Source organism: Pleurodeles waltl, chromosome 9 (assembly GCF_031143425.1).
Source record: "Pleurodeles waltl isolate 20211129_DDA chromosome 9, aPleWal1.hap1.20221129, whole genome shotgun sequence".
NCBI classification, from domain to species: domain Eukaryota; kingdom Metazoa; phylum Chordata; class Amphibia; order Caudata; family Salamandridae; genus Pleurodeles; species Pleurodeles waltl.
In genome coordinates this window covers 61,157,612-61,175,183 of record NC_090448.1, presented here as the reverse complement: position 1 = coordinate 61,175,183, position 17,572 = coordinate 61,157,612, and the positions used below count along the sequence as shown (strand labels likewise).

General features: G+C 42.0%; 1 protein-coding gene across 3 annotated transcripts in view; it reads right to left on the bottom strand.

Moving 5' to 3' along the window:
• SLC6A6 (solute carrier family 6 member 6) overlaps positions 1-17,572 on the bottom strand; it is a 263,899-nt gene that overhangs the window by 71,192 nt on the left and 175,135 nt on the right. For all 3 annotated transcript variants that reach the window (XR_011198608.1, XM_069206292.1, XM_069206293.1), the window contains exon 5: positions 6,343-6,475. Coding sequence is in view for 2 of the 3 variants with exons in the window: in XM_069206292.1 (XP_069062393.1) it covers positions 6,343-6,475 (133 nt within the window). In the remaining variant the exon portion in view is untranslated. The remainder of the gene's footprint in view (positions 1-6,342; positions 6,476-17,572) is intronic.

Genomic DNA, 17,572 nt, shown 5'->3' with positions numbered 1-17,572 from the left:
TAGGTAACCCAGAAGGCAGGGTGCTGTGTAGGCAAAAGGGAGGACATTTACCTGTGTGTTTTATATGTCCTAGTAGTGAAAACCCCTAAATTTGTTTTCCACTGCTGTGAGGCCTGCTCCTTTCATAGGCTAACATTAGGGCTACCCTCGTATACTGTTTAAGTGGTAGATTCTGATCAGAAAGGAGTACACAGGTCATATTTAGTATGGCCAGAATGGTAATACAAAATACTGCTGACTGGTGAAGTTGGATTTTATATTATTATTTTAGAAATGCTACTTTTAGAAAGTGAGCATTCCTCTGCACTTAAAATCCTTCTGTGCCTTACAGACTGTCTTCAATTCACATCTGGGCTGGGCTGGTTGAGAGCTCCCTTGTGCATTTCATCCGGACAACCGCAAACACAGGATGCTCAGTCACACCTGCACACATCTGCATACTGCATGAGTCTTCCTGGGCTGGAAAGGGTGGAGGGCCTGACACTTACATTTCAAAGGACAGTGGCGTGCCCTCACATAATGGACTGCCAAACCCCCTAATGGGACCCTGGCAGACAGGGTTGTACTGCAAGGGGACCTTGTACACTTCAAAACCACTCTTTGAAGTCTCCCCCACTTCAAAGGCACTTTGGGGTATATAAACTGGGTCCCTGACACTACCAACACAGACACTTCCTGGGAAAGACACTCTGAACCAGAATCTGCAACCTGCCAAGAAGAGCTGCCTGGCTGCCCAAAGGACTCACCTGGACTGCTTTGCTGTGAAGGACTTCTGCCTTGCTTTTGCCCTGCTGCCTTGCTGACCTCTGGCTCTGCTGAGAAGTGCTCTCCAAGGGCTTGGATTGAGCCTGCCTCCTGTTCCCTGAAGACTCAGGACCAGAAAGACTTCACCTCTGCAAAGAAACTACTTGTGCGGCGAAAACTGACACACAGCCTGCTGGAATCAACACACAGCCTGCCCATCAGTAAAAGAATCACTGCATAGCCGCTCCGGAATGACGCAACCCAGCTCCCTGAGTCGAGATCGACGCAGCTTTGGGACCGGAACTTCGATGCACAGCCCACCGGATTGACGCATCGCTGAGCCGGAATGACACAGCCCAACTTCCTGCGTGAGGAATTGACGCAGCGCCTTAGCAGGCGACCGAAACTCCGATGCATCGCCCACCGGATCGACGCAGCACCTGTGACTTCGTCCAGCATGCCCAGGATTTCCACGCATCGTTCCTGGGCGTCAAAAGACCCTGCATCGCAAAGAGGATTCAAGCCTGTGCGCCGGAATTCGACGCAAAGCCCTTGCTGCGTGGAAATGAATTGATAAACCTTCAGTGTGCGCTCGGAAATCCAACGCACACCTAACTTTTTCCATGCATCTCTTCACCTGCAGTTTTCGTGCGTGTAATTTTGAAACAAACCAGGTACTTTGTGCTTGCAAGAGACAATTGTTGCTTTTAAAAACTTAAGGCTCTTCTTATCATTACAAAAGTAGTATTTTAACTGGTATTTATCAAATCTTGATCGTTTTGACCTTAATTCATTCAGATATATATTGTATATTTTTCTAAACTTGTGTGGTGTACTTTTGTGGTGTTTTCATTGTGTTATTGCATGATTTATTGCACAAATACCTGAGTGCTTAGTGCCAAGCTACCACAGGGTGGGCGCAGGATAATTTGGATTGTGTGTGACTTACCCTGACTAGAGTGAGGGTCCTTACTTGGACAGGTGTAACCTGACTGCCAACCAAAGATCTCATTTCTAACAAGAACCTAATGTTTTATCTGTGGCTTTCACAACTCAACTGAAATTACATTGCCTACCATAATTCGGCTTTATAAAAATACTAGGTGTAATAAGGTGTGAACTCCATAAGTTTGTCAAGTCCCGGAAACCAGTGTAGGTTTCTTTACAAACCCTATAACCAACCCCCATTGCCTGATACATGAGCCACTTCTTATTGTGGCACTGCTTGCGATCACCTGCTCCTTACAAATCCTGTTGCTAAAACTTCATAAGGGTCTGCCCTTAATCTCCAGCCTTTTTAGTTTATGTTTTCGTCAATGCAGAATACAACTAACTCTCAAGATGCTTCTTGTCCTCTGAGAAAAATCTACAAGCATGAGTGAAATAGTAATAGTCAATTATAACCACAACATCGACTGCACAGCGTGGCTTACGGCTGGCCACTGTACACACTTCCTCACATTTTTATACCTCTCAACTTTGTCATTACCTTGAGAAATGTAAAATGTTGTGTACCATGCCGGCTGCTCGTATAATGTCACCATGTTTGAGAAAGTGAAACATACCCCCCCGTCTTTCATAATTTCTGGAAAAAAAACTCCTACCCATAAACATCCCAAAGGAACTTAGGGCCTGATTTAGATCTTGGCGGAGGGGTTATTCCATCACAAATGTGGCGGATATCCCACCCGCAGTATTACAAGTGCCATAGGCTGTAATAGAATTGTAATACGGCGGACTGATTAACCATCACATTTGTGATGGAGTAACCCCCTGCGCCAAGATCTAAATCACCCCCATATACCTGCTTCTGATTCTCCACAAACTGTACTTGCTTACACTAGGAAAAAATAAGTTCTCAGACTGATAGCTTGTTGTTGACCTGATGTAAGACTGTCTGTTTTTTTAGCATTTATTCTGCACACCAAATGTCAGATCTTGTCAAGCCTCAATGTGAGAGTGAGTGGCTCCGCATGTGTGCGCTAAGTTTCCTATTAACCTAACAACAAATAAGACAACCCTTTCACAGTCAACTCCATTTCTATATCCATCCCCAACTACAAGGACATTTGTTTCGCAAATTCAAGGATAGAGTGATCCCCAAATTAGCTTAGGATGTCCAATACACCAACACAATACTGAGGCTATTTGATGGCACCAACCTAGTATCCCTACACAATGTCTCCTACATTACTTTCGAAAAAGTCTCAAATAGCAGATCTTCAGGCTAAATCTTTGCACTCTAACCAAATAGTTGTGAACAATCCTTGGCCCAAATGCAATGCTGCGCTTATTCTTTCCAATAATTTAGCTCGGAAGGATTCCAGGAACATAAACACCAGTATCAAATGGAATACCAAATGGAAAAGACGAATAGTGTGATTAGAAGGTGGAAGCAAAGAAAAATTCTGTTTTCAGTGTCACCCCAACAAAACAAATCTCTTTTTTAGCATCTTCCATAAAACCACAAATGAGATAAGCTTTACCCTGCCTTTAGGATGCTTCCTTCACTGATGGTAGCAACCTTGAAAATCCCTTTTTCATTCGCATTAAATGGCCCTTTATTTAATGCCCAAACGTTTTAGCAAGAAATACTGTGATGCTTATAAATTGGAAAATGGCCACATTTTGGGATTCCTCAATATCCCGTACGATTAAAAAAGTCTTTTATGCTTTTGAAGCTTGCGCATTTACCAACTCTGACATCTGGTTCAACTTCAAGTGATGTACGTTCATGTGTTGTGTAATCACCTTGCTATACTGTCTGTTCACCAGGGTTCAGTTTAATTGAATGTTGAGAACCCTGCAGGTCGCTTCCTTAAACACATCCTTCTGTTACTCCAGTACACTGAGTACCAACATCCTGATCAACTGGCATCTCCTTTGGCTTTACATACAGGTCCAACTTCATTTTAGGCTTGCATGGTATCTCCACGCCAGAAGGTCTACACATATATTAGACACAAATAGATTACTACAAGTATGCCTGAACTGTTTTCTCATTCTGATGGCATCTGGTTTTACATCAGACCATGATACATGCCGGCCACTCCAATCCCTTTCACAACCAGCCCTTGAAATATTAGCAATGGGTGAGTCACAGTCAGGTAAACTGTTGTGTATTATATGATGTTCCATAAGCTTGTCTTTCTGGCCATTCTCTTTCACCAACTTATTTAGACACACTGTTGAATTACAGTTAGAAATACAGATTAACTTTCCCTGCTTTATCTTGCCTTCTCTCCTATTCTATAACAGCAGGGCAGCATTTGGCACTTACCATGAATATGATCTTTGCCCCCACTGTCTTGACTCTCTTTGTGTTTTGAGCGTTCCCAGGAGAAGTAATGATTTGCAAAAGGTGGGATTTGGTCTAAAGTGGCTGAGATTTATTCAAGCATTCCATCTCCCACCTTGTTGGTTGTTGAAATTGATACCCTAAGTGCGAAGGTATGCCCAGACATGGGTCCTGTTCTCACTCTACCACAGGACTAAAGATGTACCCTACTGAGGAGACTCGAATAGGTGGAAACCAGCCTAGGGTTGCTTGTGTTTCCTTGTAGAGGGGGCCTGGCCTGGAGGTTCGGATTGCCCGTACTCATGAGAAGCAGGGTCAGCATTGATTTGCCTAAGAAGGGTCTCTGTCTAGAGTGGGATGATGAGTGCCAAATGATGAACTGGAACGTGGCTCTAAGCAATCACCCTAGGCTTACATTAAGTAAAGCATTCCATCCATCACCTGGTTGGGGATCATGAAAGTATCTTTAAAAGGCAAAACTCATTCCATATCCAAATTGTCTCACATGAGATTTTGTCTTATAGAAGAACGCACAGTGCACTGGAAGAATTCCTTTCACCTTCCTTACTACAGAATTAAAGGCAGTTTTGGACAGTGTTGAAGTTTGTGAAGATCCTACTGATAAAGAGAGTGAGAGGAAGAGAGAGAGAGAGAGGGTGCGAGAAAGAGTGTGTGTGTGTGTGTGTGTGCCTGCATGCATGCGTGCTACCAGAATATCATAACAAAAATACTGAGACCCAAAATATTGTGAAGGTAAATTTATTTAGGTAAGCACAGGTTTAATTTACCCGACTCCACATATACATGCGTTGACAATATATAGATCTTCAAGCTAAGTTGAGTATGTCAGAGTTAGAAGGTACGGGAATACAAGATACACAACACACAATCAACACATTATGCATGTTAAGGGCCAGGAGATGCCATGAACATTTAGATAACAGTATTTCTCTTCGTATTTTCCTCTTTCTGTGTGTGCTGCATTTTGAAGCACACATAATCACTGATTGTTTTTATGTAGGAAGGTGTCCCTTCCTGCACAAAACAATCATACCTTCAGCGCGGGCACCCGTGCACCTGCATTGCAGCCAATTCTGCGCCAGCGCTGTGGAAGAGGACAGGAACGCGTTGTATCTTATAGCTACAGCACATTCCTCCCTTTTCTTTTGACCCAGGGCAGTGCTCCAAAAAGGCTTGCGGCACTGCCCAGCGCCCATTGTAAATGAGGCCTATGATTTGAAAGGGCGCTGGCAGTCAGCGTGAGGGATCTGTTGATGCTAATGTGCCTGTCTTGGATGGACCCAGTCTCATCTATGGTTCTATAGATCAAACCAATGTCAACTTAGAACTCAAAAATAAGCCAATGGATTTTGATAATTATGAAGGGCAGGGACATATTGCTGTAATTCCACTGACTGGTAAATGTAACCTTCCACTATATATGTATATCAAAGTTGCCGGGTGGTGGGCCGCTTTAGTCATCTACGTTTCAGTTACTAAACTATTATACTTTTTAGATCTGTCACCACCATAGACCTTCTGTCGTGATCCTTTCGGTCTTTCAGTCGGTCCCCTGCAGCCACATTTGGATCCGCCCACAGAAGTATTATGCAGGTTTACAGTACATGATTAGTAAAGAAGTAGTCCGTCTCCGGACACAACAGCTTTTTGTTGCAGTCTGGCTTGCACCACTACAGGAACATAACACTGGATAAAGTGGATAAAGAGTGCAGTGTCCAGCTAAGCATGGTCAGAAGAGCCCAGTAGGAGCATGATGTCTGCAGCAGTTATGTGTTTGCTGCTCATTGTTCTCTCCTAGGCACACTCAGCTGAGCAGGGCTTGAAACAAATGGATAAGACTACTAGCTGGATATAGAAAGGTCCGGGAGAGTGAATTGTAACACATTTTATTGTATTGTATTGTATTATATTGCAACATTTAAATACCGTTTACTACCCCTGTGTTTGACGCTGAAGCGATTAACCGCACGGGTACCACGCTATACTAGGTTGCGTGGTTGGAAGTGTGTTGTCTTTTTAAATTACCCACAATAATTCCAAAAGAAGCAAATAAACATGGTGGCCATTTTAGAGATACTTTGTTTCCCTTAATAGAAAGAAAACATACTCACTGTGATAAAAACGTACAAGAATTTGAAGACCTTAGACCATAGGCAGGAGAAAGCGGATGGGGCAGAATTGCCCAGAAAAGTTCAATTTATTGCTATGAGCTATAGGTTATTGAGTTCTACCAGACGCACAGAAGCCTTTTAACTAAGACTAGGAAACATGCCATTTACCTTTCCAGTAGATCTAACTCCTTTCCAGATGCAGAAGAAGCAGATGACCCAGACGAGTAGGAGACAAAGCGCCAGGTCCCACTTGACGACCCCAACATCTTCAATGCCCTTAGACAGACTCAGCACGTTGTGCCTAAAACATAAGAGGTACAAGGTGGTTACTGGTAGGTGGAGTTTGGGGTAGATCTACAATCAATTATGCTAAGCCGAGGACTGATTTAGAACTGACTGCACAAACACAGAAGACCGAAGGCAAATTTACAACCCTTACCCAACAAGCAACAACTTCTTAATGATCTAGTACGCACTCCAAACTACAGTGGCTCTCAAACCTCATATGTACACAGGGCCACTAGAATTATGTGGTAGGGTGACACCAAAATATGCATCAAAGTTGACTAAATTATGCAGCAATGAAAGGCAAATTCCGCTGCACAATGTGGTATATTTTTTGATAGTGTTACTTCATTATTTTTACACATTAATACTGAGAAAAGGTTTCACCTCAATACTAACAGTTTATGAACCAAATACAGAAATAAGCAACTGAACGATGACCATTTAACCTTTGCGAAGGACCTCCACTATGCCTGAACACCTCGCCATGTTTTTAGTAACTTATGATCCGTTCAAGATAGAAACACCTTTTTTTAAATTAAAATCTGCAGATTAGGCAGAAGATTATGCATTATGTGGCAAATAAGGCAAATCCGTAACTATGCGGAAAAAAACCTACAGGGTTGCATAATTCAAGTGGCCAAGTTTTTAGATCACAAACTGTGGGTATTAGAACAAGGTACCCACTCAAAAACATCAGCTATGGAGCCTGCTGAAACACCATAAATTCCTACATAGCTGTCGTTTCCAGTGACCGCCTGGGTTAACATCGGTGTGGCGGTGATTGAAGTCTTCCTGATGCCGGTATATCCTCTGAAAAGCAAGCATGGAACACCAGGCCTCCCTACAGCATAAAACTGCTTGGAACATGGTTCTAGAGAGCACTCAGATACATATGCACACACACATTCAGCCACACATGCACATATTAAAGTAGGAAAGAGGCTATTAGTACAGTCTGTGGGACAAAATCAGTGGCCTTACATTGTGATTGACAGCACAGACTATTCAGCCAGTCCTTGTTCTGTGTGTCATGCTGTACGTGTGATGCGGGCCTGCCACGAAGTGGGAAGGATGCTTTGAAGTGATGGCAGTAAGACAGGTGGAACAAGAAGGCCAGCTCAGCAGAACTAGCCAGAAGGTGGTGTTCTGTGTGTCTTTGTGTATGTGTTTTTGTGTGGGTGTACATGCGTGTGTGTGTGGGTGTGTGGGTGTACACGTGGGGGATGTGTGTGTGAGAGGGGGCACAGCCCATCCTTAATAGAAAGTTAGCTCTGTTATTATTTTGGTAATTCTTGGCATTTTCTTAGCATCCTTGTGATGACTGTGTCAAATTCAGGATAATGGTTGCACTGGCCTAATGTTGGTCATGATAATCGATGTGTGGTTCTGAGTATATCGCTTCTGGGTGTGTGGCCTCTACATAAACATGCAACCCTAATCCTGGCAGTGTACCAGGCTTTCGCGATGCTTTTAGCCCCTTGTTGGAGGGCACCGCTTGCCCTCAAACACAGCATGTGCCATAATAATGCTTAATACCGCACTTCTGCACTTTACAAGCGCTGTAAGTAACAAGTGTTATCATTACTTAATTTAATGGTCCTCGGTCGGCCAACTTTAGGAACAGGTAAGAATTTTTTTTTTCAGATTACTGCAGATGTGAGAGGTGAGCATTTAACTCTGAGAATCATTTTGTCAGCATTAGATGGGCAGATTTTCACAATTACAGGAGTGCACAGAAAAACCTTGGGGCACATTTATAAGAGGCTTGTGCTGCCGGAGCATCACTTTTTTTGCCTCGCAACCATATCTATGAGGACACGCAACGCCACTTTGTGTGGCTTTGAATGGCACTGTAGATATGGAGTAAGAGCAAGCAGTGCAAGTCGCTGCATTGCCTTACTCTGTGCCAGGGAGGCGTGCCATAGGCATTGTGGTGGGTTTTCCCATGCAACACCCATGAATTTTGACACTGCCCCAAATTTACTTAATCACGTAAACCTGAGACAGCACCAAAACCTTATTTTCATGTTCCCCATTTTTCCTCTTTCAATACGTGCTGTATTCTGCAGCGCACATGGAAAGAGGAAAACACCTTTCTGAATTGTTTTTGTGCAGGAAGGTGCCCCTAACTCATGTTCAAAAATAGCATCAATTATGCATTTAAACACCAGTGAGGCACATGGCATGTTCCTGGAGGCAGAGACCCCAACATAGAACATTTGAACACATTAAGGGTCATTTCGGTGAGTAGTAAGTATTGTCTGCAGCAAAGAAATGGCAAGCCCTGGGCCCAGATTTATCAAGGGCTCACATTACCCTTGCATCACTCATGGCAACACAAGGCAAGCCATGCCCTTAAGTCAGATCTACTATGCAACTCAGAGCCACCTTTCGTGACCTTGCATAGGATAACAAATCTGGAGGAACACCAGGCAGCACAAATTTCTGCCCTGCCTTACTCTGCGTGGGGAAGCTCTTCCATGGTGAAGCGTGGGTGTTTCCACACACCACCCCCACGATTTTCAGAGATTTACTAAGACTAGTAAACCTGGGAATACATCAAAATGCTATGTCTTCCCAGGTGAGGCCTTAGAAGGAGAAATATGTTTATGTCTCCTTGCTATTGCCTTCTTCTGCGTTTGCTGCATTCTGCAGCACAGACACAAAGTACAGAATGCCTTTGGGGATTGTCTTTGTGCTGGAAGGTGTCCTTCTTGCACAAAAAATCCTGCCTGCAACATAGGCACACTTGCACCATGGCACAAGAGTAACTGTGTTGGCACTTGGTACCCACAAGTGCACCAGGGCCGAGAGAGAGAGAACAGGAATGTGCCACATGTTAGTAATTATGGTGCATTCCTGCCCTCTCCATTTCCTGCAGCACAGCAAGTCGTCTTGCTGCATAGTGTTGCACCAAAAGATGATACATCTGTCCCTGATTTGTAGACTAAAGATCAATGTTCAATTGCACTCACAGTTCTAGCTCATAACCAATAAAAATGTACAGCGGAATCCCCGAAGTCAAGCTTTTAGGATTAGCGGTTGCACCATGGGTGCTCCCAGGTGGCTAAAACAGTGCTGGTTTGGGAACTTAGGACCCAAATTTACTAAGGCCCTTTCGCCACTGGGAAAAGTCTTTCTGGCTTGTAAACGGGCTTGTGCACGCCATTACGAACCACAAGTAGGTGGGGGGGGGGGTTGAAGTCCGCAATTGAATGTATCAACTATTGATATTAACACCTTAAAGAAGACAGTTTCATATTCACCAAGCAGAAACTGTCCTCAAGGGATGACTTCCCTTTTAAGAATGAGGCAGCCTCTGGGAGAAAAAGCAGTATTTCAGGAGACTGCATGCTTCCATTGAGGAGTGTTATCCAACAAGAAACATTTTTTTTTTAAATATCACATGGACCCAGCCAAATGCAAACCAGCCTTCAGTTTGTCCAACTAAGTAGGACAGCTATGCCCAGACAAGAGTCTTGTGCACTCTGTACCACTGGAACCAAGCTATACCTGATGATGAGCCGTAATAAGGGTGAAATCCATCCTGGGTTGCTTGTGTTTTGGTTCAGGGAAGACCTAGCCTGGCAGTTTGGGTTGGACTATTCCCATTGGAGCAGAGTCCAAAATGATTTGCATATGGCTGGGTCCAAAACAAGCTGAGGTGGCATGGTGTGTAAAATGACAATGGACTGGGCTATGGCCAGAGTATTTATCAGTGGTCGAGATTAATTAAAGCATTTCATCTATCACTTTTTTGGATACTTTGTGTACATCAGGCCACTCGTGAGCATTCACAAGGTCCTAACTTTGTTGGTATTCACAAATAGTTCTAATGGCTTTTTATCTTCAAATTGCACGCCCATACTATGGTGTTGGTTATAAATAGGCCTGCAATTCCCACAGCTTTTTTAGAGAGAATTGTGCACCCAGTAAATTTTAATTAATCCAGGTTTGGTTGTTATGGGGTGAACGAAATAAATCCCATTCTGCTTTGAGTGAAAAGCATACTTCATCACCTTTTCAAAATGTACCAATGTCAAAAAAGTCCATGCTTTTTATTTATCAGTTGGGTTGCATTGAGTTTTATCTTTCAAAAGTTATGTGAGCAAAATTAAACATAGGCCCTCATTCACAAGAATCTGATGTATCAGCCGTGATGCGTCAGATTTCTTGCGCTACCCTACGATCCCCCAACGATGCCATGGATACGCTATATTTAAAATACAGAGCTCCATGGCGCACGTTTTCAGAGATGCATCAGAAATTCTGATGCGACAGTTGGTGCTAAACTCGTGCACTGCTGGATTAGCATAAAAAAAATGACATTACACGAACAATACGAGGAGACTCCCATAGAGAAAAACCCTGCATCAATTTTACGCCTGCTCTGGGCAGGAAGTACAATTCTGACGCAGTCCAGTCACACAATAAAGTGGTAAAATGTTGTAAATTTTACTGCATCAGTTCTGCGTGGCTTTTCCCATGGGAACGCCTACCCTGCATACATTATACCTGGCGCAGGTAAAATGTGATGCAAGGGTTTACAACTGACGCATTGGGCGCAATGCGTCAGTTTGTAAATATGGAGCAGTGTAAAGCACGACTAGTGCTACCCCTGCGTAAAAAAAAAAAATTACACAACGGTGGGGCAAAGGTCTTGCAAATGAGGCACATAGTGTGCAACTTTTAGCTGGTTTGTAATGAAGAGTCTACCACAAACAGAACTTAGTAGTCCAAAATCAGATTTTATGTGGACTGGTAACTCCTGTTACTGACTCCCTTCGAGTTGGCCAGTAACTCCTGTTATTTACCCCCATTTGAATTAAAGATTCAACACTTCAGTTGCTAAATGCTCCTGAAAAACCCAGGTGACTCTCCAGAGAGGAATCACCTCCCACAAACTTGCTGATCCATCCGTCTGGTATCATTAGTTCCATGAGAGTAATTACCCAAAAGCCCAAACTGTGGCACTCGTAATGAGGCAGTTAGGGCATGAGTCACAAAGATAACTTACACTTTTAAGGAAGTTTACTATTTTTCGGTATTTACAAACTGCACTTTTGTAGTAACTTAATCCCAGCACTACATATTGCCAACTGCGGGAACTGCAACAACGTCCCACAGAAAATAATGGACATAGGGACTTACTACAAAAGCTTAAGTTACTACATAAGTGCAGTTTGTGAACACTGAAAAGCAGTAAACCTACTCAAAAGTGTTAGTTACAACAAAAATGCAGTTTGTGAATACCACTTCGTAGTGAATGATGAAGTACTTCTGCAGTACTATAAAACATACTACAAAGCGCAGTTTGTGAATCAGACCCTTAGTGTTCAAAAGGGTGTGAACAATTATAATACTTTTGTGACAAATAGACCTAGGAATTTTCCAGAACCTCTAAAAAGAAGCAAAATCACCAAAACTGAATGAGTAGGTTGATCTTTTACAACTTTTTTCTTGAAGAGGCTCATGGTGACCAGATCAAAGAATGGTCAAAAATTTTAAGGGGACCCTTTAGATTGTATTTTTAACGAGCAAACATCGGTGAAGGTTGAAACTACCAAGAACAAAGCTCTAACTCTAAAAATTTACACACAATCAGGCATAAGACTTGGCTGTTGTCCTGGTGCTACCACTGTTCACTCTCTAAGTGAACAGACCAGATGCCTAAAAGATGTTGCTGACCCAATCCCATGGCCGCATACCTGTAGGCCTCCAATGTTCTGTACACACTCGTATTATGCACTATTTTAAGCAGACTGGTCATGGATGTCAAAAAGATCAAGGTGATGATCTTTGGGAAGGGTAGGAATACCAGTCTTGGTTTGCCAATGGTATGTATAAAAATATGATACTTAAGAGTAATGTAATCTTCAATCCCACCTTGAGTTCCATTCCTAGTCTCCTAGGACTTACCAGAGACAGCGCTCTTTAAGTATGGAACAACCTCCTTCCACACATCAGAGCTGCCTCCTCTTTTTTGTAATCTGCAAGAAGTTGAAGACCTGGCTTTTGAAAGTAAGTCCCCTGCCCTAGACTTAGCTACGCACTCACACCTGCTCAGCATCTGGATACCCTTACAGGCGATAAAGCACTTTACAAATACAGATAACATAACGTGCCATCCTTACAACCTGGTTTCCGTATTATAGTCTTTAACAAATCCTACAAACTATGAACTTTTATGTACAGCACCTCATGTTTGAGATGTCACTGCTACAATAAAAAAGCACTGGCAAACCAAAAATGTCTGGCGTTGGTTGCACTTCTAATGGCTCTATGCATGCTTGTTTTGTTTTTTAATGTTTTTGTAAAACATAAATAATAAATATAGCAACCTAAACCAGCACACTCATGCACACATTCCAGTGGCCAACTTGGAATGTTTTTTGTGTAATATAGTTTTACAAAATCCATTCAAACATGGCCACCTCTTTGTTGGGGGGAGTGTGTGTGCGCGCGTGTGTGTGCGATGGCTGACAATGAGCATACATGTGCACACATGGGTGTCAATCTTGGGATATTTTACCCCCCCCAAAAAAATAAATCTCATTAAGGTGGTTATCAGCAATGCACACACAGACTGCACCACATGGAAAGCAGCAGTGATGGTGTGGTAACGGTGTCTGGGAGCTGCTGGGTATCGCACAGGGGAATAAAAGGATTTGAAAAATTAAAGTCTAGTTTTTTTTAAAGAAACAGCACACATTGGCCTAGCAGTCCATGTCAAAGAGGGGACTATTTTTCATGTTTGTGATGACACTGAGTTGGGACAGAACACAGTCACTCACACAGAAGGTAAACAATGGCTGAAGATGGCTGACCCATGCTGTAAGCTATGGTGGGAAGAAACAAAATGCAAATGACACTACAAAAGACCAATGGATAAAGAGGGCTGATTAAAAGGCCCTTCTTGCATAGATACATATGCATTTGTTTTGTAGTACTTTTGTTTACAAAACTCGAAGGACTTGGCTAACTTCAGATGTATACATTTTCTCTGTAAAGTGCTTTGATGCTTCACGCTAGATCATAAACCCAAAATAAAACATACAACATGATGTTTCTTTTTTTCTGAGCACTGAGTAGCACTTGTTGCAGCTGTACTATGATGGCCTGCGTTTCCCTGGCAAGTGCTGCATCTCCTTAAGTACTTAACATGCCACAGGCGAGCAATGCATGTCTTTTTTTAGAACACCAGTAGAGTCAAACCACCCTGAGGCAAGGTGATGCCTATGCGAAGTTACAAATACACTCAAGGTGGTGTATATATAGATGACATGTCATATGATCTATCTCACACTATGTGCACATGAATCTTTTGAGATGACTGCATAATGCACTACAGAGCCAGATGTTCTCAACTGTACATTTCCATTTTAGCCATGCACACATTAGTATCCTGCAATGTATGGTTCTTACCAAGAACCTCAGAGAATGATTGCAACATTAAAAGGGATTCCAAGTGTAAATGGAATATATTCTGACCAGAAAATACTATTATTAAAGCATTGCATGGATTTTGGATTTGACTCTGTAGAGCTCTGATCATGCAGCATCATCTAGATGAATGTACTGGATTTCAAGTACCACTGTCTGTCTGTCTCTATACAGAATACCGGGAGGCTCACTGCAAAAAAGGCACTACTACATTTGTAAGTCACCATCATGACCAGCAGACAAGCTGGATACCTCTGGAAGTGAACTCATCTTCAGAAATACAGCACTAGGCTGAGTGATTTCTGCTTTAGGAAGGATAAGTAGAGCGAATTGTCAGAGATATATTTTACCAATGGGCTACTGAGTTTTTTTTCAACTGAATGAAACCAGAGATACACCAATCTGACGATAAAAACAGTTCCAGAGTGCGGCGCCTTGATATATGAATGTCTGTCCCTCTTGCTTATTATGTGGTTGGAGGAGTGTCCACTCTTTGTGAGTTTGCTGGAATAGAGTGATCAACAAGGATGACAATGTTTGACTCTGAGATGTAGATGAGTGAGGATATGGTTCTAGAAGGTGTGTTGCATCAAGACATCTCTGCTGGAGAAGGGGACCCCTTACAGCTAGTTCCGCAATGGGTAACGTGGTATCTTCTATTTGCTTGAAAGATGATGTCTTGCATTGGTACACTAGCATTTTATTGCACAAATAGTGGACATCCTTGAGTGTAAGGAATTTCTATAATCAAACCTGTCTATTGATGACTTTCAAACGTATTTGTTTTTTGTAGAGGATGAAGCAGGTGGGTTTCATTGTCTGTCTTAGCAGCTGCTCAGTGCTTTTACTGCTGGGTGGTGTAAAGGTTAGGAGCTGAGGTTATTGTTGATTAAGAAACCTACTATTCCAAAGGTGATCAGTGTAGATAAGAGATGTTTAAGTGCTGTGGGTGATGCCGACATTGCTGCTTTTTTTTCAACATATGGCAAATCCTTACATTCTTCTGAAATTCTCCCATCAGAAGAAACCCTGTCCACCTACTCTTCGAAACACAAACACAAGCCTACAATTCCACAAGATCTGTCTTCTCTGGAGTTACCCTTACACATCACGGAACTCTATTCAGCAGTTGACATCTTCTAAAGGGCAAAGCACCAGGGCCAGATGACTTTACCTCCACTTTTCAAAACTCATATTTCCCAAGCTCTTCAGATTAATCAGTTATTTATTTTTAATGATTGACTCCCCTGGTTCTTTTTCAGCAGCCATGATATATTTAATTCCTAAAAATGATTGGGATTTGACCCAGTGAAAAAACTAAAGGTTCATCTCTTTAATAAATACAGACTGTAAGACTTTCACCAAGCCATTAGCCCTTTGACTGTTTCCTTTGATACCAGATCTAATTGACACACAGAAATCTAGCTGTATTTGCAATAGACATGTTGTGGATAATTCACATACCTTTTTGAATATTATTAACAAAGCACATAAACAAAGGGACTCTTTAGCAGATCTCACTTTGGATCCGGAAAAAAACATTTGAGAGGGTAAACTGGTGATTTGGTCCCAACTTTTTAAAACTCATCTCTCTGTTGTTTTCTTTGACACGCTCCCAAGTCGTAGTTAATGGCATATTGGGCCTGATTACAACTTCAGCGGAGGGGATTACTCCATCCCAAATGTGATGGATATCCCGCCCGCCATATTAAGAGTTCCATAGGATATAATTGACTCGTAATTCAGCGGGCAAGATATCCGTCACATTTAGGATGGAGTAATCCCCTCCGCCGAAGTCATAATAAGGCCCATGATCTACATACTTAACAGAGGAACCAGACAGGGCTTCCATCTGTCTCCACTGTTTTTTGTTCTTGTTGTAGAACCATTCCTTTACCAATTAAAACACATTAGTATTTTTTCTGAGTCTAAGGTGAGGGACACTCACATTAAATGCGCTGCTTATGCAGATGAAATCCTTCTGTTTCTGCAACCCCAGATTTGTCTATTCCTGCATTTTTCCATTAATTGAAACTTTACTTAAAATTTCTTGGCTATAAATTAAACATAGATACGTTTGAAGTAATGCCATCAAATAAATACTATATCAAACACCCATTTGCTGAGGCAGGCCTTTCCTGGAATTCAACTAAAATGAAATGCTGGGCAAATACTGGGCACTATGGTACTGTAACAATATCAGGGATACTCTCAAGGCTAACTCAGAAGCTCTGGTTTCTAAGCGCCTCCATTCTTCTCAGAAATGGTTTCCACTATATCTTTCATTATTATGATGATTATTAAAATGATGCTCCTCCTTATTATTAATTTATTTCTCATTTTGTTGCCTGTCAGAATCTCTAAAGGGTTTTAGGTCCATTGACAAAATCCTCTCCATATCTTTATGGAATGGCAAATTACCTAGAATCTCGTAAAAGATAGTAAAACTTCCCAAGGTATCTGGTGGAGTGTTAGTTTCCCTGAGGTCATTACTTGCCATAAGGCTTTAGACATTAAGCAAATACTGTGCCCCCTATCTAACAATACCACCTCTACTCACAAATTATGGTACAGTCTGGAATGTGCAATGATATCTCCTTCTATGTACAAACACATTCTCTTAATGCCACATCCGCCTAGTTTTTGGCTACCTACTACTGTTTTTGTTCCTCATTAAAGCCCTATTTAGTCACTTAGAAAGTATTAAAATTATGCTCCTCCTTATTGTTAATTGCTTCCTCATGATGTTGCCTGTCACAATCTTCAAAGGATTTTCAGGTCTATAGACTCAACAACATGCTTGCTCCTTATTAAAGCCATATTTGGTTTCTCACCATACCTCCTTTAATCATTTCCTAAACAGCCCTATTTGGCATAGCAAATGGCTTTTGAAAAACGGCAGGACTCTGTGATGGAAGGAATGAATGAACAAAGGCACACTCCTCATTTTACAGCTCTTTCCCTCAGGTTCCATTATTCCATTCAGCACTCTATCTACTTAAAATCTCCCGTGTACCAGGCTCACATCGGTACAATGAGTTGACTACCATATTCCAAAATGCTCTTTCACACCTCATTGGCTACTTCCTGCGTGGCTCACCTTATCATCCAATTGCATTGAGTATACACTTCAAAGCTGCAATCATATTCAACCTGATCATATCACCTAACCTTGACAGAGCAAAATCCACTGTAGAAAAAACATTTTCCATTGAATTCTGTATGTTCTATCTCATTGTGGGCTAACATCTGGAAAAAATTATTTTCACTGCTCTCGCTGCTAGTTGACACATACTTTATGCTTTTTCTAAAATAGATTATTTTAGACTCCTGTTAGTCTTTTCAAAGCAGAGCTTATATGCTCATATACAAGATATGAGTTGGTGCTGCAAACCCCACACAGCAACTTGTGTTCATATGTGTTTTATGTTTGTTCTGTTCTCACAACTTTCTGGTCTCAGGTTTGAGACAAGATTAATGCTATAGCACAGGTTTCCATACCTTTTTCATATGGAGGGTGGGGTTCTTGGTGGCATGCATAATGTCTGGTCTACTAATAAGTTGCTTGAGAAACCAGTTGATCTTCTACGTTCAACTGCCATAAAAGTAATTACTTCCAACTGAAGTTTGCAGACACTATAATCAGCCCTTATTGACTTGAATTGTA